This window comes from Bufo bufo, chromosome 9 (assembly GCF_905171765.1).
Source record: "Bufo bufo chromosome 9, aBufBuf1.1, whole genome shotgun sequence".
Taxonomy (NCBI): Eukaryota; Metazoa; Chordata; class Amphibia; order Anura; family Bufonidae; genus Bufo; species Bufo bufo.
The window spans coordinates 195,478,916-195,498,928 of NC_053397.1; the positions used below are offsets into that span (position 1 = coordinate 195,478,916).

At 42.7% G+C, this 20,013-nt stretch overlaps 1 protein-coding gene across 1 annotated transcript in view; it reads right to left on the minus strand.

Annotated features, from left to right (window-relative positions):
* The window catches only part of LOC120979849 (tenascin-N-like), a 76,139-nt gene that overhangs the window by 17,674 nt on the left and 38,452 nt on the right, over positions 1–20,013 (minus strand). The window contains exons 7-12 of the mRNA XM_040408806.1: positions 13,908–13,997; positions 5,552–5,842; positions 4,876–5,006; positions 4,037–4,169; positions 2,177–2,328; positions 1,198–1,294 (exon numbers count right to left, since the gene is read on the minus strand). Coding sequence (XP_040264740.1) covers positions 1,198–1,294; positions 2,177–2,328; positions 4,037–4,169; positions 4,876–5,006; positions 5,552–5,842; positions 13,908–13,997 — 894 coding nt within the window. The remainder of the gene's footprint in view (positions 1–1,197; positions 1,295–2,176; positions 2,329–4,036; positions 4,170–4,875; positions 5,007–5,551; positions 5,843–13,907; positions 13,998–20,013) is intronic.

Consider the following 20,013-nt stretch of genomic DNA (forward strand, 5'->3'; position numbering starts at 1 on the left):
ACAGTGTAGGCTGATCCTCTGGCCATCATGCCTGTGTACAAGTACCCTGCAATGTATGGTACACACCTACACTCACCTAAAGAATTATTAGGAACACCAAACTAATACAGTGTTGGACCCCCTTTTGCCTTCAGAACTGCCTTAATTCTACGTGGCATTGATTCCACAAGGTGCTGATAGCATTCTTTAGAAATGTTGGCCCATATTGATAGGATAGCATCTTGCAGTTGATGGAGATTTGAGGGATGCACATCCAGGGCACGAAGCTCCCGTTCCACCACATCCCAAAGATGCTCTATTGGGTTGAAATCTGGTGACTGTGGGGGCCATTTTAGTACAGTGAACTCATTGTCATGTTCAAGAAACCAATTTGAAATGATTCGAGCTTTGTGACATGGTGCATTATCCTGCTGGAAGTAGCCATCAGAGGATGGATACATGTTCTCATTCTGTTTACGCCAAATTCGGACTCTACCATTTGAATGTCTCAAAAGAAATCGAGACTCATCAGACCAGGCAACATTTTTCCAGTCTTCAACAGTCCAATTTTGGTGAGCTCGTGCAAATTGTAGCCTCTTTTTCCTATTTGCAGTGGAGATGAGTGGTACCCGGTGGGGTCTTCTGCTGTTGTAGCCCATCTGCCTCAAGGTTGTGCGTGTTGTGGCTTCACAAATGCTTTGCTGCATACCTCGGTTGAAACGAGTGGTTATTTCAGTCAACGTTGCTCTTCTATCAGCTTGAATCAGTCGGCCCATTCTCCTCTGACCTCTAGCATCCACAAGGCATTTTTGCCCACAGGACTGCCGCATACTGGATGTTTTTCCCTTTTCACACCATTCTTTGTAAACCCTAGAAATGGTTGTGCGTGAAAATCCCAGTAACTGAGCAGATTGTGAAATACTCAGACCGGCCCGTCTGGCACCAACAACCATGCCACGCTCAAAATTGCTTAAATCACCTTTCTTTCCCATTCTGACATTCAGTTTGGAGTTCAGGAGATTGTCTTGACCAGGACCACCCCCCTAAATGCATTGAAGCAACTGCCATGTGATTGGTTGACTAGATAATTGCATTAATGAGAAATAGAACAGGTGTTCCTAATAATTCTTTAGGTGAGTGTATATGCACATGTTACAGTCCCAATGATCTGGGCATGTGTACATACATTAATAGTCATGTACATTCAATTTCACATACCAAGCCAGAATTCATCACTGGGATCGCCAAATCCTTCTATATACGTCCTCCAGCGCTGGTAAAAGTCAAGTTTCCCATTAGTCCTTCTCTGGAATACCTACAAGTCAAACAAAAAGGAGGTGGTGATGACAGAATAATGGAGATAATTTGTGTGAATAAACTTAAATAAAATTAATCCCACAATTAATGTAGAAAATAAAATCAGACATGACAATCACTTTCTACGAAAGCTAGAACCAGCCCTGGACCTCACATGAAACCAGAGCTTCCCTCATTCAGTGCTCCAATTATTTTGCTAGCTTTGATTTAGGCTAGCAATTTAGGGTTTGTGTAATTTTCCAGGAGGCATGTATTTTCTGCTGCAGTTCTTTCTCAGGGGAGCGTGGCCTTTCTCAGTTTTTGTGTCCTTTCTGCTGTAGATCTCTCCCTGTAACTGTCATGGCTGCTAACAGTAGATACAGCTGGTGGCAGTTGAAGGATAGAACTGAGCATGTGCGTCCACTTCGACAATGTTAGGCCTCATTCACACATACGTGGATTTTCACGGACCACGAGCGCACGGCGTCATTGGTTGCTATGACACCGTGCGCTTCGTGCCGCCGCCGCTGTACAGTAATACACTCGTATAGATCATACTAGTGTATCACTGTACAGCGGCGGCGGCACGAAACGTACGGCGTCATAGCTACCAATGACGCCGTGTGCTCGTGAACTCAGCAGAATGGCAGTCTGGGTTTTCACGGACTGTGGTCCATTAAAATGCACGTATGTGTGAATGAGGCCTTACTGAGGTGGACGAAGAAATAAGGAAAATAACAAACAGCAGGTGGCGCTATACAGATACATTTTATTGAATAACTCAGTGACTATACTAAATTTTTAATTACATGCGATTACAAAAGTATTCAGATCCAGGGGCTGGTTTGAAAACTGTAGAATGTTTTTTGTGGGCCAACCCCTTTAACCATTGAGTACTTACAGTCCATCCACCTCCATCTGTATCCTGGTCACAATACACTCTGACACCTGTTGTGTCCTCTCCCCCGGGATAGATGGTATATATACCACTTTCTCTGTTGCCAGCTTGTCGGACTTGGGAACAATCCACAGGGAATGTAATTATGATTGTCACTGGAAAAGAAATAAGAGATGAACATGTCCTTCCAAGGAATGCAACTAACCGTTTTAGGGTACGGCTACGCGGCAATTTTGGGCGTAACAAGTGTCACGCGTCTATTTATCACAGTGTAGCAGGACTGCATAGGAATGAATGGCGTTGCAGCACTGCTCGTACGTTTGCTGCAACCGCAACACATGAATCACAAAAATCCAGCAGGGTGCTGTGACCCCATTAATTTCTACAGCAGCTACAGTGCAATATTTGGGCTTGCGGCACGTGTTGAGCCCAAAATCGCAGCGTAGCCATATCTTTAACCTGCAGCATTTGAAGTGAATGCATTGACATCTTTAGCAATCTCACAAATTCAAACAATTCGAAAATGGATATATCCAAGGTGTATAATAGAAAAGTAGATATAACAAGGTAAAAAAAAGTATTCCATTACATACTAAGGGTGGGTTCACATCAGCGTTATGGATTTTGTTAAGGCTTTCCGTTATAACATGGTTATAATGGAAAATAACGGAATCCATAAGACTCCTTTTAAAGGCTTCCGTTTTGATCCGTCATAATAGAAGTCTATGGGCAGCAGAACGGATCCGTCCTAGTTTCCATTATGCAGGTGTCCAGTCCGGCATAACGGAAACGAGGACGGATCCGTTCTGCTGCCCATAGACTTGTATTATGACGGAATGCAAAACGGAAGCCTTTAAGAGGTTTTCCGTCATAATAGAGGTCTATGGGAATCATAACGGATCCGCCCCGTTTCCGTTATGCAGAACGGACAAAAAAAGTCCAGTCGACTGAACTTTGTTTTCCGTCTTGCATAACGGGAACCAGACGGATCTGTTATGATTCCCATAGACTTCTATTATGACGGATCAAAACAGAATGCCTCTTAAAGGCTTCCGTTTTGCATTCCGTCATAATACAAGTCTATGGGCAGCAGAACGGATCCGTCCTGGTTTCCGTTATGCAGGACTGGACAACTGCATAATGGAAACCAGGACGGATCCGTTCTGCTGTCCATAGACTTGTATTATGACGGATCAAAACGGAATGCCTCTTAAAGAATTCCATTTTGACTTCCGTCTTATGGATTCTGTTATTTTCCGTTATAACCATGTTAGAACGGAAAGCCATAACGGAATCCATAACGCTGATGTGAACCCACCCTAACTTGAAATGTACAACCATATACAGTATACAAGAATACCACCCTAGTATGGTTAACAAACTCCTATGTACCCTTAAAGGGGTCATCTCACTTTAGCAAATGGCATTTATCATGTAGAGAAAGTTAATGCAAGGCACTTACTAATGTATTGTGATTGTCCATATTGCTTCTTTGCTGGCTGGATTCATTTTTCCATCGCATTATACACAGCTCATTTCCAGAGATTACAACCACGCTGTAATCCAGCAGCGGTGGTCGTGCTTGCACACTATGGAAAAAAGCTCCGGCCTATGCGCATTCCTGCGGGTCCCATCCGACAGAGAGGCGCCCTTTCCTATAGTGTCCAAGCATGGCCACTGTTGCTGGATTGCAGGGTGGTCGTAACCTCTGGAAACGAGCAGTGTATAATGTGGAAAGGCTCTCTTGGCCACCAAGTGGTATTAAGCAGTACTGCAAACTTTCTTTATTCGGTTGAATTCCAGGCACCAGTGATGGTGATCTTAAATGTAAAGGTTCTCAATATTCATATTTTTAACCCTTACCAGTGAGGAACGTGGTGGTGGCTTGTCTACTCTTTTGCTCTCCTTTGTAAGCTCTCAAGAATACAGTGTACTGTGTTCCTTTCTTGAGACCTTTCAGCTCAAAACTCTTGCTTGCAGCATCTAATTCAATCTCCTGTAGTTGACAGATAAATTCATATTTTTCAGAACTATTGCAATCTCAGCATCTACTACAGAACCAACATGAGGGAGGGGAAGAATCCCAATTCCCAACAGATCATCTGGAAACTTTTCCATGCAGTCTTTTTAGGGCTATACAGAAGATTTGGAGTCCTGAATCAGAATAAAATGATCTCCAACTACCATTAAAGGGGTTGTCTGACCAATTAAAGGCTTAGGGCGAAGTGAAATAATAAAAATAGGTCATACTCACCTTACCAATCCCCGATGCTCCCCATTGCTTCCCGGTTCTCTGCTGATCTCTACTTCCTGATCCTTGTTGAGACACAGGGAATGACCACTCAGCCATTCATCTCACTGAGGTGGTCACCATCGCGGCCAGTGATTGGCTGGGCAGTAATTTCCTGTGTGTTGACAGAAGGCAGAAAGTAGAGACTGGTGGGGAACCAGGAAGCATATGCCATTCTGAGCTTTTTTTAAAAAAAAAAGGAAAAAAAGAAATGTAATCAGCCAGACAACCCCTTTAAGATAAAGAAATTAATTTGCACATAACTTTGTACATATTTAAATTAAAAAACAAAATCTTGTTTGAGGGGAAAATGAATATAATGGTAATTAGCTCTTAGCACCAAGGGGCCAGCCACAAGGCTTGGAGCACTGCTATCCCAACATTACAATTGATCATCCATTAAATTCTTTACCTGACGGTTGCCATCTGCATCCTCATAGGTGAGTATATAACCATCTATTTGAGATACTGGAGGAGTCCAAGTCAAGGTGGTTTCTGTCTGTGTTATTTCAGACGCCTCCAGATTTCTGGGGGCATCAATGTCTAAAGTGAGAATGCATAAAATAATTTAGAATATGAAAAGCCATTTAGAGGTTGCATTAGGGAATTGCATTATGACATGCTTGCCTAGTCTCCCATCTTGAAAAGTCATAGAAAATTGGAAGTCCTTCTGGATCCTCAGAAAGGCAGATGTTTCTCCTACTTGCTGGAAGTGCTTAGATAGTCTGCCTCCCTGTCAAGTCTATGTTATGGGCCAGGTCAGTCAGAGGGAAGTTCTTGGTGTGAGTGCTTGGGTCTGATCTGAAGGGTTTTTGGGGTCTGAAGGGTAGAGTTCATGTGCAGTTTTCATGATGCAAGGGCCGTTAAGGGGTCATAACTAATACATGAAAAGGCAGGGCTTACCGTGTGTTTAAAAATTTAAAATGTGGTAATCCTGGCAAACATACAATGTAATAATAACATAGGGTTTAGAATGACTCAATGGTGAAAGCTCCTTTGAAATATGTTTTGGGAACTTTACCCCGATTCTACAACGAACTGTAAGTTTTTGGTTATCTATTACTTATCTGAAACAAGTCCAACCTCACCTGTCGTGGCTGACACGGTGGCCCTCTTACTCCTCTTGTTTCCTTTTTCTGCCCATACGTTGAATATATACTCGATACCGGGAGTAAGGCCTGTCAAGAAAGTACTGGTCTTCTCCTTGCTCACTGCCATCTCCTCCCTGTGTCCATCAACTGATGCATATGTTAAGATATAGCGATCTATTTGAGATTGGGCAGCCTCCCAGGACAAGCTAGCTGTGTCTTCACCCACGTCTGTAGCCACCAGGTTTTTAGGACCATCAATTCCTAAAGATATTTGCCCATTATTAGTCCCTTCAGTCATATATTACAGCATTATACATTTTTATTATTCCTTAAAATTAGAAAATCTGATCACAAACACCATGCTGGTCTCCTGCCATGCAGAGGACTGACCATTACTGCTTTCTTCTGCTTGTAAATGTGTTCCAAAATATTATTTCAGTGTCTTTCATACACCTTTTGAAATGCAGCAGCCTTTATACCTGAATTACCACCATGAATACCGATTAAAGCTTTCATTTTCCACCTCGTTTCATAAAAATTGCAGTACTTTTTTTATGAGTCTTGTCTTGAATCAAAAAGGACATAAAAATATGCTTGATATGAAAAAGCACATAAGAACCTGCACTATAAATATGGTGTGAATGATTAGTTCTTTAACTATAGGATTTACTTGTCGTAAAGCTAATATAACTAATCATATCTGGGCAGCATGATAATGAACTTCTGATACACAGTCACTTAAATTTTTATTAAATTTCCATTGATACAATATCCATAGACAAGACAGAACGTATATCTGCATTATCTTACTTTTTACTTCAAGGCTACGTTCAGAAGGCGATGATTTCCAGATATCGGCATTGTACATCCACATGTGTGTTTGCAAGAGGATTCACATGCAAATACCAATGAGATGTTGGATGTTGGAGGAGAATAAATCTGACAGGTACATGGACGATGCTAATCTACCACAGCCCTTAGAGAACGAATACATTTTGATAGGCCAGGCATGTACTTTAATGGTGTAATTGGATATCCTTACAGTGAATCCAGTTCATTATAGAGACATGAAAATGTAAAGTGTATGTCACGTTCAGTAATGTCACCCATGAAGAGACAGGCTGCTTATTGCCTCTATGGCCACAATTGACTACAAGGAAGAACTGCAACTTTTGACTATGGAGCCTCTTCCTTTCCTCTACATGAAGATTGTGTTGGCACTTTCTCAAACTTTGGTACTTTTACAGTACCCCAGTACAAGGGGGCATCTGCAAATGGTTTGTTATGTGATGATATGTTATGTAATGTTGTGTTATTTAATGTACACGCAGCATGAAATGGTAGGGTTGGCAGGGACAGGGTTAATCACCCTGTTGCTCCCCTCTGGTAGGAGAGGGCTGGTCCCACTTCCTGTATAGAAGTGAAGACTAGTGGAGAGTGGAGAGTGTCTATTGAGTAAGTGAGGAGTGAGGAAGCAAGCCCATGTGCTCTTACTCCTTAGATCTCAGGATCCAGAGACTAACCGATCTCTGTGAGTTTCTACTTTTGCTACAGAAAGAGCAAGAGAGAGAAAGAAAGACAAGAACTTGGAATGTGTGCAGCTAAAGCATAGGAGACACTAAAGTAACCTGCAATTAAAACTAACCAGACTTTGCTGCGTATGAGGGTCTACAATTAACAACATCCTGGCCAGGCTTGCCTCTAAAGACTCCGCAGTAGACATTACTGCCACAATTGCCAGATTACAGTTACCAGACAGAGATTCTAGAGAGAGAGACTTTAGCAAGATAGCATACCAAGAGTGCCATTATTTGCCACTTTGCCAGCCTCCATATTTCACCATCTAGCAAAAGGATTTGCACTGTTCCCAGACTGTTGTTGGATGTACTAAAACTCATATTTTGCACTCAAGTAAAAAGAGACTTTTATTCTTCTACCTGTGGTCTGGTTTCCTGACTCCTACCACACCATACACTGGTCATTGCACTACTACACCTCCTGCCAGGCACCCATACAGCCACCAACATCAAGGGCACCCAAAACTACCATCAGGCAGGACCCCAACTAGAGGAAGTGCCCTGAAGGAAGAAAGGATGTGCCCTCCTTTCACTGCACCAGTCCTAGGGAGCAATGGCCTGAGGGCAACCACTGTGACACATCCTAAAGTCAAAGCCACTACCACTTTGATCCTCCATTCTGGCTCTTTAAGGGCTCGCTGCACTTGCAGGGTTACATGTCATGTCTGTGGGGGGCACTCAAATTGCACTCATGCTGTGTTGTTAATAGGCAGCACAGTGTAGGATCTTTGCTTTGGGGGCACTTTAATATAATTTGTTCGAGTAAGGGGTCCTTGGGGCTTCCTTACACGTTTAATAACTGTTGGCTCAGCTAGCTTTCTAGGCTCCCACCTTATACATACATGTGATTTCAATGGGAAGGAAGGAGAAAACCCCTGCCAGACACTTCTGGTGGCAACTTATGTCCTGGGAGAACAAAAGGAAAGGGTGTTAACATTCAAAGCACCCAGTCCTTTTTTTCCCCATCATCACCTATTTGGGGAAGTCAAGGAGGGGGGTGGGGCCATATACATTACACTGTTGGCCAGTACAACTAATAAATGGTGCAGTTTGGCCAGCAAAACCAAAATGTCTATGGGTGCTTTAGGAACTTTGAGCAACTAGTCCTAGGATAACATAGCTTTGTGTGATAGAGTGGGAAGCAGCGGAAGGAATGGGCACAACTCAGGAGACAACTACCATTCTCGATGTTCCTTTTACCTATCCTTCTATCCTGGGTTGAAGAACGTGAAGAACACATGGGGCCAAGTGTTACCTGTTTTAGGCCTCTTTCCCACGGGCGTGGCGGGTGCATTGCGGGAAAATGTGCGATTTTTTTCACGCGAGTGCAAAGCGTTTTAATGCGCGAGAAAAATAAGCATGTTTGATACCCAGACCCAAACCCGGACTTCTTCACAGAAGTTCGGGTTTGGGTTAGGTGTTGTGTAGATTTTATTATTTTCCGTTATAACATGGTTATAAGGGAAAATAATAGCATTCTTAATACAGAATGCTTAGTGAAATGTCCATTGAGGGGTTAAAAATAATAAACAAATTTAACTCACCCCATCCACTTGATCGCGTAGCGGATCTCCTCTTCTTTCTACTTTCTTCAGGACCTGGCTAAAGGACCTTTGATGACGTCACTGCGCTCATCACATGGCCTGTCACATGGTCCATCACCATGGTGATGGACCATGTGATGATCGCAGTGACGTCACCACAGGTTCTTTTCATTAAAAAAGAAAGAAGACATGCCAGGCTGAGTTTATTAAAGTAGATTAAGGTGAGTTTATTAATAGTTTTTTATTTTTTAACCCCTCCATCACTATTTTACTAAGCATTCTGTATTCAGAATGCTATTATTTTCCCTTATAACCATGTTATAAGGGAAAATAATAAAGATCGGGTGTAACGGTCGCACACACACACACACACACACAGGGGGAAGGATAGTGACCACTGTGCTCCACCCTCACCCCTGGCTCTGCCTACTTGTCTCACGAGTCCTGATGACAGGGGACAACTGGACGACAGTCCCTAACTTAGGATATGTGCAGGGAAGACAGACAAGACAAAATACGGAACATGAACGGACCGGGTCAGAACCAAGAGAGCTACGCAGTACAAAGGATTAAGCAAAGAATGGTCAGGAGAAGCTGGGGTCAAATACCAGGAGAGCAGAGAAGTACAAGAGGAGTCCAAAAAGTGTAGTCAGGTGGGAGCCGAGGTCACAATACCAGGACGGAAGCGCAGTACAGGAGGAGAAGGCAAAGGATCGTCAGGGAACAGGATCAGGTAAGTATTCAGTAGTCCAACAAATAGCCAGGAACCTAGAAATTAACAGGCAACCTGTGGCCAGCAGCCTGCCTGTATTTATAGTGGGGAGTGAGGGTCATGTGACGTGGCCAGCGTCACATGACCGACAGACCAACCAGTCGAGCACCGAGTGATCAGCTCGGCACTCAAGGCAGACTAGGAGCAGGGAGCCACCCAGCTAGTAAAGCCGCGGGTAATGGGGGACCGAGTGCACCTTCGGAACCCTGTGACATCGGGTCCCCATCCCAATCGTCTCCTAGCAACAATGCATGAAAATCGCACCGCATCCGCACTTGTTTGCGGATGCTTGCGATTTTCGCGCAGCCTCAGTCACTTCTATGGGGCCTGCGTTGCATAAAAACCGCACAATATAGAGCTTTCTGCGTTTTTTACACAACGAAATGCACCCGCACCGAATTCTTGCCCGTGTGAAAGGGGCCTTAGAGTCTAGCTGTGCTATTGTGAGGACCTACATGTGCAAGCTAGGCCCAAGCTCAGAGAACATTCATCTCTGAGACTTCTACAGCCAAGGAAGCAACTTTATCATTAAAGGTGCTCCATAAAGAAGGAAGTCCAAAAGGTCAAAAATTTTAAAAGCCATGCATTGGAGTCAGTCAGCAAGGTATCGTGCACGTTTATGGCAGCGAGACCTTATTTCTATGGGAAGGAACATTGCTGATGCACCCTTACCTACTTGGAGACACTTTGGCCAGCTGTGCCTTAAATCTGCACCCCTCAGCCTGAGAATTTGCAGAAGCAGCTAACAAGTACCTGATTGCATCCCTAAGGTTCTGCGTAGAGACTTTATAGAGGGATAGAGAGAAGGAGTATTACGACCCCTAATATTGCTACCATCCATGCACTGCTATTAGGTAAGGACTGTACTGCTTTGGAGCTGTGCCTTGGTACTGTTGAATGTACTACTATTCCTAGTAGACTTATTAATTGATACCAACTGGCCCACTTACTGATTCCACCAGTTGCCGGCCACTGCACCTGCCCTCCTGCCTTGTACCCAGACCAACACTTAACATCAAGGGCACCTCAGCTACCACCAGGCAAGAACTCCAATACCAGTGTTTCCCAAGTAAAGAACGGGGGCACCCTCTAGTTACTGCACGGTACAATGCTACCACGTTACAGCGAGCAGGGATGCGGCATACCAAATGGGCACAGCTCAGAACACAATTGCTATTCTCAATGTTCCTTTTATCAATCCGTCTCCCAAGTGGGACCCAAGAAATGGAAGTAAATCCGCTTTCCCTTCACTCTTTCAACATCCATTTCATGACAAAAGAACACAATGAGAAGTTGTCACAACAAAGATGACAGATCCTCTTTAAGCCATTTCCATGCTTTATCCCGGAGCGGCCCAGACTAGCGCCACGCACTCCTCTGCAGCACTTCCCGCCTATTATAACTCACTTGCTTTATTATGCACAAGTTTTCTTAATTCAATTAATCATTGCAAGTGATATTTACGCGCCAGCCTGGAGTATATAAAAGAAAATAATTAGGATTGTTTAGCACCAGGAAGAAATCTCGCTGCACCGAGCATAAACTATTGCTTCGCAGATGGGGTTAAAAGATACATAATTCAAGGATTTATGGAGGGAGGTTGATGCCAGAGATGGGAAAACGCAAATAATGAAATTGTACAAGACTGCCGAATAAGCGATATTTATCTGAGTGATGTACAAGGCAGCCTGCTGCTGATATAGACGCTACGATACCCATGAGTACTTGTGTGCCCTGAGATAGATATTGCAAATAAGGCATTTTCATGTGGAGCTCGCCGGGTAAACAGTACTGTTTAATGAAGAATCGCAGAGAAGCCGGAAATCATAGCCCTCAGAAGATCCCATCTAAATTTACATGAAAGGATAGATAAAAAATAAATGTATGTCCGTGTGGCGGCTGCGCTATAATTTGTACACGGAGGAGTGTAAATGCCGTATTTAACGTCTCGCGGCTTCCTCATGCAATATTCATCGGTGACACTTGCTCAGAGAGTGTGTGACAGGTCGTAATATAAATATCCAGCGTGTATACTGATTAGACTGGCGAAGGCATTCAGGAGCCACTGTCAGCGACGGGAATGATTGCCTGTGTCATGAAGTGCTTGTTTGATCAACTGATTGAATGAGCGTTCGTGTCGTTTAGTGATTGCGCAAATAAATCACAAAGGATTGCGCGAGTAAAGAAACGACTTCATAATTACCGGACACGGTCAGATCCAAAGAAGCCCGTTGAAGGCCATAGTGGAGAAGTGTTTTATAGTCCATGCATATGATCTATAATGTGTGGGTCTCCATCGTGTCACATCAGTCACAGCCACCAGGAGGTGGCTTTGATGGTCACGCAATGGGACAAAGAGGTCATTTCTGAGGTAGGTGTATAATACTCATGGGGCACTAAGTGCATAAAAAAGAAAGGTAAGTACTCCAGAACCAAAGACATTTAATTCCAAACCTCCTCCTCACTCAGCCATTTCAAACTCGCCAAGGGTTTTTAGTTATAGGGCGTGATATTGACCTTTCATCTGTACAAACCATGGAGCCACCTCAGGCATCATTTCCCAGGTGCAACTGCAAACTCTGTAACCTAAAATGCACACAGTGATGTCGCTGCTGCAGAAGAATAATACTTAAAGGGGTTGTTCGGGTTCAGAACTGAACCCGGAAACAACCTGATCTTCACTCATTCACCATGAATGTGTGCAGCACTGGAGCATTGAATCACGCAGGGATAGGGCTGTTTGTTTACATTTGGACACTGCTAGGAAGAGGCTTCCGCCTAGCAGTGTTCCCAGTGACATCACCGACTCTAAAGGGCGGGCTTTAGTGTTGTCCTAGCCTGAAAAATCTAGCTTACCCATGGAGAGCCCGGTATGTTAACGGATCTCAAGAAAATTCAGCACAGGGCAAGTGGGGCTCTACTCATTTATGGTGAACGAGTGCAGATCGGGTTGTGTCCAGGTTCAGCTCTGAACCCAGACAACCCCTTTAAAGTTATGTCCCAGAATCTGGATAATGATACCCCAACAAAGGGATAATAAGCACAGAGATGATGTCACAGCACAAGGGTAACAAGCACGGTGATGTCATAGTACAGAAATAACACACACAGTGATGTCACAGTACAGGGATAATAAACACAGTGATGTCACAGTACAGGGATAATAAACAAAGTGATGTCACAGCACAGGGATAATAAACACAGTGATGTCACAGTACAGGGATAATAAACAAAGTGATGTCACAGCACAGGGATAATAAACAAAGTGATGTCACAGCACAGGGATAATACACACAGTGATGTCACAGTACAGGGATGATGAACACAGTGATGTCACAGCACAGAGATAATAAACACAGTGATGTCACAGTACAGGGATAATAAACACTGTGATGTCACAGTACAAGGATAATAAACACAGTGATGTCACAGTACAGGGATAATAAACAAAGTGATGTCACAGTACAGGGATAATAAACACAGTGATGTCACAGTACAGGTATAATAAATACAGTGATGTCACAGTACAGATATAATAAACACAGTGATGTCACAGCACAGATTTATTAAACACAGTGATGTCACAGTAGAGGGTTATTAAAGGGATTGTCTCACTTCAGTAAAGAGCCTTTATTATGTAGAGGAAGTTAATACAAGGCACTTACTAATGTATTGTGATTGTCCATATTGCTTCCTTTCCTGGCTGGATTCATTTTTCACATTGATGTTATAGTACAGGAGTAATAAACACAGTGATGTCATAGTACAGAGATAACACACACAGTGATGAACTAGACCAAATGAAATGAAGCAGATGCCAGGGAGCTATCCTCAAAAAGAAAATTAAAACGTATTAAACAAAAAAACATAAAACCAAATGGAAGCCTGGTATAACGCGATTCCTTAGGCCACCTCTTTTTCATCAGATATATCAGGTATCTGGCCTAAGCACAGCTCAGCCCCATTGAAGTGCCTTCTCAAACATCTAATCGTCGGGGGTCCCAGGTGTCGGACCACCAGGGGATAGGTCATCAGTTAAAATATCTCGGAAAACCCCTTTCAGCTATAATTGAGCACTGGAGATTTCCTTTCAGTTGCAGATATTAAATAAATCTCATGTTTTTTTCTAGTTTTCCCGTCAACGGGAGAAAAGGAAGGGTTTTGTGATATTCCTTTCTTTATACAATATTCGTGGTGGCTCCGCTCCGCTCACCGTCTCCAAAACAGGTAAGAAAAATCACATGTGAAAGAGGCCTAAGAAATGTCTGCCCTGACGTAGCGATCATATAGGCAGAAGCCTATATATGACCCCCTGCCCCAGTGCTTTCAGGTGGTCATCTGGTATCCATCATTCCTAGTACGACCTTAAGGGGTGCAGTAAAGTTTACCTCTTGTCAAGACCTAATCAGGCATTCCGATATCACATCCATACACTGCACACAACAGATGCACCGCCATACCTGTTATTCCCATTGCAGACGAGGCTTTTCCTTCCTGTCCTCTTCTCACAGACTGGACGCTGATGTCGTACTTTGTGCTGGGCTGTAGGCCTGAGGAATGCAAAGGAAATAGGAATATGTGATATGTCTGTCAATAACTTCTGTTGCTGGAATATAGTATATAGTATCCTGCTGTGCAATACTGGGGCGAATCACAGAAGCATAAGGCCTCTTGCACACAACAATGTGCTGCCTGCGGTCGTATTGATGGCCCACAAATGGCGGGTCCGAAATACACGGGGCACCGGTCGTGTGCATTCCGCATCACGGATGCGGACCCATTCACTTGAATAGGTCCGCAAATCCAGAGATGCGGTGCGGAACGGAACCACGGAACGGAAGCACTACGGAGTGCTTTCTTGGGGTTCCGTTCCGTGCTTGCGTTCCCGCAAAAAGATAGAACTTGTCCTATCTTTTTGCGGAAAGTACGGATCGCGGACCCCATTCAAGTGAATGGGGTCACGATCCGCATGCGGCTGGCCTACGGTCGGTGCCCATGCACTGCGGACCGCAATTTGCGGTCTGCAGCACGGGCACGGGCAGCACACGTTCGTGTGCAAGAGGCCTTAGTATGATAAAGATCAAAAGACAGTGATGAAGTATTAGGGAACACTACTTTTTCTAGATTTAAGACTATTCATGTGTTTGCACCAAACGGGTTGTACGGTGGTGCAGGTTGTGAGCGGTATTGCAACTCAGCTCATTGACTTCATAGAAGCTAATCTGCAATACTACACTTAAAAGGGTTTTTCCGAGATTTTAATACTGATGACCTATCCTCTGAATACGTCACCAGTATCTGATCCATGGGGATTTGAGAAGGCACCGGCAGTATTAAAATCTTAGAAACACCCTTTAACCCATGAACAGGTGCGGTGCTGTTTCTAGACAAATGGAGAAATGCCTTTCTAACCCCTTTAAGACTAAATTTCCATTCTATTGCTTTACTAACTGGTTCTGAATATTTTTTGGGAGATACCTCTTTTCATACACCTACCAGCAGAATAGGGACTAAGAATCTGACCCGTGGGATAATCTTATTATGAGAAAGCACTGGTTGAAGTTTGAGGCTACCACCAAATTTTAGGTAAAAAAAAATAGAGGAAATTGATCTATGAAGCAAAAAGCACAGAAACAGATTACATTCTTATTAGGAAAAAGCACTGACTGAAAAGGCTACTTTGAGGCTACCACTAGGGGAAAATATTATTATGAAAAATGACTGATTGAACAGTTTGAGGCTACCACCAAAAACTCAGTGGATAAAAGAGAGGAGAAAATTGATTTATAAAGCACAAGCACAGCAACAGATATATATATAAAAAAAAATCTTATTAGGAAAAGCACTGATTGAGAAGTTTGAGGCTACCATTAGGGGGAAATCTTATGATTAAAACACACTGATTGAACAGTTTTACTCTATCGCCAAAACTTAGTGGATAAAAATAGGGGACAACTGATCTATGAAGCACAAGCACAACAATAATAAATCTGATAATGAAAAAGCACTGATTGAAAAGTTTGAGACAACCACTAGGAGAAAACCTTATTATCAAAAAGCACTGATTGAACCTAATGGACAAAAAAAAAAAAGGGGGAAAATCGATCTATGAAGCACAAGCACGGCAAGAGACAAAAAATCTTATTATAAAGAATGACGGATTGAAAATTTGGCGAATCAGACCAAAAATTAATTTCGTATAAATGCACTCATCTTTAAGGTGTACCTTTAAGTATCTTCTCAGTTGTCATTGGGACCTATCAGAAGATGCTATTGGTAGAGTCCACGAGTCTCCCAGCAGTTGCTAGAACAAAGACCCTCCATCGAGGACCATGTCCCTTCAAATTCTATCGACTTCACCCAAAGTGATGCTAATGGGAAATGTAATTCAATGGAGCTCCTATACTGCAGTCTATTTGTGAGATACCATTTCGTGTATCCCTACTTACTACATATCTCAGTGAGGTTCCAGAAGATGGTAATGAAATAGATATTTGTGTCATGAATGATCCATTGTACAAAGACACAATTGCTCAATGATTACACCAGGTACCCCTTTAAATCCAATGTCATCAGCCATGTTTTACGATGTTTTACAGGAGAATATATTAGGAAAAATGTCCCTATAGATACAAAAGCATCTGGTTATATAAATGATATCTTCAGAACAATCTCTCTTTCCCCCGCGTGCATACGCTCCGCTGCAGCTTTATATTTTCAGTGAAAAATTGAGGTCAGGTCACAGCAGAAAACGACAACTAATTTCTATTGTGTTGAGACAACTTTATTTTGTGAGTCTCCTATGTTACAAGAACAAATCCTTGATGAATAACCTAATTTATACTTATCTAAGTAGAATTTCATCTTTTCCGGGCTCTGCCAGATGCATCTCGCTGCGGCTGCATTTATCTACAGCTTGTACGCACATTTTTTTTTCCACTGTCTCATCAGATTGGATAAATTGTACAAATTTACAATTGTATATTCTAAGCCACATAATAGGTAGGAAAGACTCAGATAAAGATATTTTCTTATTCTCTCCCAAAAAATAGAGCTACCATTCTTCAAAAGTATGTAAAAAGTAATTTTTAAAAAGAAAAAAAGTATTCTTTTACAATGGTGTCTCCATCTCCCTTTTTAGCCACACATCGGGTTATACAATAATAAGGCCCCATAACATATTGTAATGGGTTCCAATTTGTAGCTGATTCACAGCACCACACATATCCTATCAAAATCACAAAGGACCCAGTTCTTTTTTTTACTATATTCCATCTCTGACTGGTTGTTTCCTTTTAGCTTCAAATTTTTCCCTTTAATTGCAAAAAATTACAGTGTCCATGGAGAAGTGAAGACTTGCATAAGTTCCCATTCATACGAGTGCTATGGGGCCCCAGGGGAGAAGGTGCTAAGCTGCTCAGAAGTTCTTCTCTTCCCCACAAAAAAAGCTCAGCATTTTCATACAGCTGCCACTAGGGGAAGCACAGGGCAAAGAGGTATACATTACTATGCACTGAGCTCCCCCTAGTGGTGGCTGCAGAGAGCCAGTTTAGTAATATACAGTGCCTTGCAAAAGTATTCACCCCCTTGACTTTTTTCGTGTTTTGTTACATTACAGCCTTAAGTTCAATGTACTGTTAATCTGAATTTTATGTGATGGATCAGAACACAATAAGTTAGACTATTGTGTTCTGATCCATCACATAAAATTCTTAAAAATATATAAATAAAACTATTGTTCAGAAATAGAAAACAGAAAATTGGCATGTGCGTATGTATTCACCCAATTTGTTAGAAAGCCCATAAAAAGCTCTGGTGCAACCAATTACCTACAGAAGTCACATAATTAGTGACACCTGTGTACAATCTAAGTGTCACATGATCTGTCATTACATATACACACCTTTTTTTAAAGGCCCCAGATGCTGCAAAACCTAAGCAAGAGGCATCACTGACCAAACACTGCCATGGAGACCAAGGAACTCTCCAAACAAGTAAGGGACAATGTTGTTGAGAAGCAGAAGTCAGGGTTAGGGTTATAAAAAAAACATTTCAATCTTTGATGATCCCCAGGAGCACCATCAAATCTATCATAACAAAATGGAAAGAACATGGCACAACAGCAAACCTGCCAAGAGACGGCAGACCACCAAAACTCACGGACCGGGCAAGGAGGGCATTAATCAGAGAGGCAGCACAGAGACCTACGGTAACCCTGGAGGAGCTGCAGAGTTCCACAGCAGAGACTGGAGTATCTGTACATAGGACGACAATAAGCCGTACGCTCCATAGAGTTGGGCTTTATGGCAGAGTGGCCAGAAGAAAGCCATTACTTTCAGCAAAAAACAAAAAGGCACGTTGTGAGTTTGCGAAAAGGCATGTGGGAGACTCCCAAAATGTATGGAGGAAGGTGCTCTGGTCTGATGAGACTAAAATTCAACTTTTCAGCCATCAAAGAAAACGCTATGTCCGGCACAAACCCAACACATCACATCACCCAAAGAACACCATCCCCACAGTGAGACATGGTGGTGGAGGCATCATGCTGGGGAGACTGGGAAACTGGTCAGAGTTAAGGGAAGGGTGGATGGTGCTAAATATAGGGAGATTCTTGAGCAAAAACCTGTACCACTCGGTGCGTGATCTGAGGCCAGGACAGAGGTTCACCTTCCAGCAGGACAATGACCCCAAACACACGGCTACAGTAACACTCTTCTGGTTTAAGGAACACATGTAAATGTGTAGGAATGGCCGAGTCACAGCCCAGATCTCAATCCAATAGGAAATCTGTGGTCAGACTTAAAGATTGCTGTTCACAAGCACAAACCATCCAACTTGAAGGAGCTGGAGCAGATTTGCAAGGAGGAATGGGCAAAAATCCCAGTGGTAAGATGTGGCAACTGCTCATAGAGACTTATCCAAAGCGACTTGGAGCTGTGATTGCCGCAAAAGGTGGCTCTACAAAGTACTGACCTTAGGGGGGTGAATAGTTATGCACATTGACTTTTTCTGTTATTTTGTCCTATTTGTTGTTTGCTTCACAATAAAAAACAAACAAAAAACATTTCATAGTTGTGGGCATGTTCTGTAAATTAAATTATGCAAATCCTCAAAAAATCCATGTTAATTCCAGGTTGTGAGGCACCAAAATACGAAAAAAGTCAAGGGGGTGAAAACTTTTGCAAGGCACTGTATTTGAAGCAGGGACATAGAGCTGTATGGAGGAGATTTATTAATGTATTGTCAGTTGTCTGATATAAATACATTGAGAAACATGATGCTCAGAATGAGTGCCATATTTTTGAAGATCCTGTTCCACTTTTTCCATGGCCCCATAGCAGCTGCCTGGTCTGCCTCTTTAGTACCTACTCCGATATCCCACTGCAATAAGCACAGATCTCATAGGACTCCATAGCAAAACTTAGTATGGTCCCCCTGACCCACCTAGTTTCCCAGTACACCTACATCAATCACTCTGAGCACAATGCCCAAGATGTCTGGTTAATTTCTAATGAATTCAATTAAAAAAAAAATGAAATTTATTTAATACAAATTGTAATAAATAAAAAAATCACACCTGGCCTCACCCACTTTACCAGACGTCTACTTCAAAAAAAGTGGAAAAGGTGCTTCATAAATATGGCGCTCATTCTGAACATCACACATCTCAGTATGTTTACATGAGACAGCTAGCATAAATACACTGATAAATCTCCTGCTTCTCATCTATTACAATGCTGGCTGTCGCAGTCACGACTAGGGGGAGCTCAGTGCATAGGAGTTTATACAGTTACTATTGACTGAATTAGAAGCTGTAATAATATGTTTGCACTGAGCACCCCCTAGCAGAGCTTCGTGAGAATGCAGTTTTTTAGAATGCAGTGTCATGCCTCTATTGCAGACTGATCACCTGAATGAATACAATTGAGAGTGCAAATTATACAGTATACAGTCCTTTTTACAAAGAGGAAGGCGTTTTGCAAGAAAGCTCTTGGCAGAGTGTAACTTGAAGCTCCTGGCTCCAATGTACAGTCTTTACCAAAGCCCCTTCTATCATGTGCCATTGGGAAACAGGCCCTGGTGCAACTGCTATCCTTGCTGTTCCTCTGACTCTTGGCAGCATACTGTCCCTGTGATTGGTAAGGGGCGGCACAGTTGTCACTGTAGCTGTAGTGTAAACTGTTAGGCCCTCACACCTTGAGATCTACATTTGGCGCAAAGCCCTTAGTACATAAGCTAAAAATGTCCATAGAGCGCCATTCACTAGGAATATGCCAAAAATATGCTGAGCCAGTATGTATTGCCATCCTTTTCAACTACACTCTCTTTGGCGGTATACACTGGCAGAGATGCTGGATTACACAGCTGGATTACACACTTGTGCTCCCCCTTCTGGCAGCAGCTATAATTATAAAACATAGTAGAGATTTAGTAACCTATCATCATTCTGTTAGCGAAGGTTGTTAGGTTGTTTACATATTATATCAGAATTGTTACATTTCTTGACAGCAGGTGCTATCGGCTGTTATAACTGTATGACATGCCTCCCTATCGGCTGTTATAACT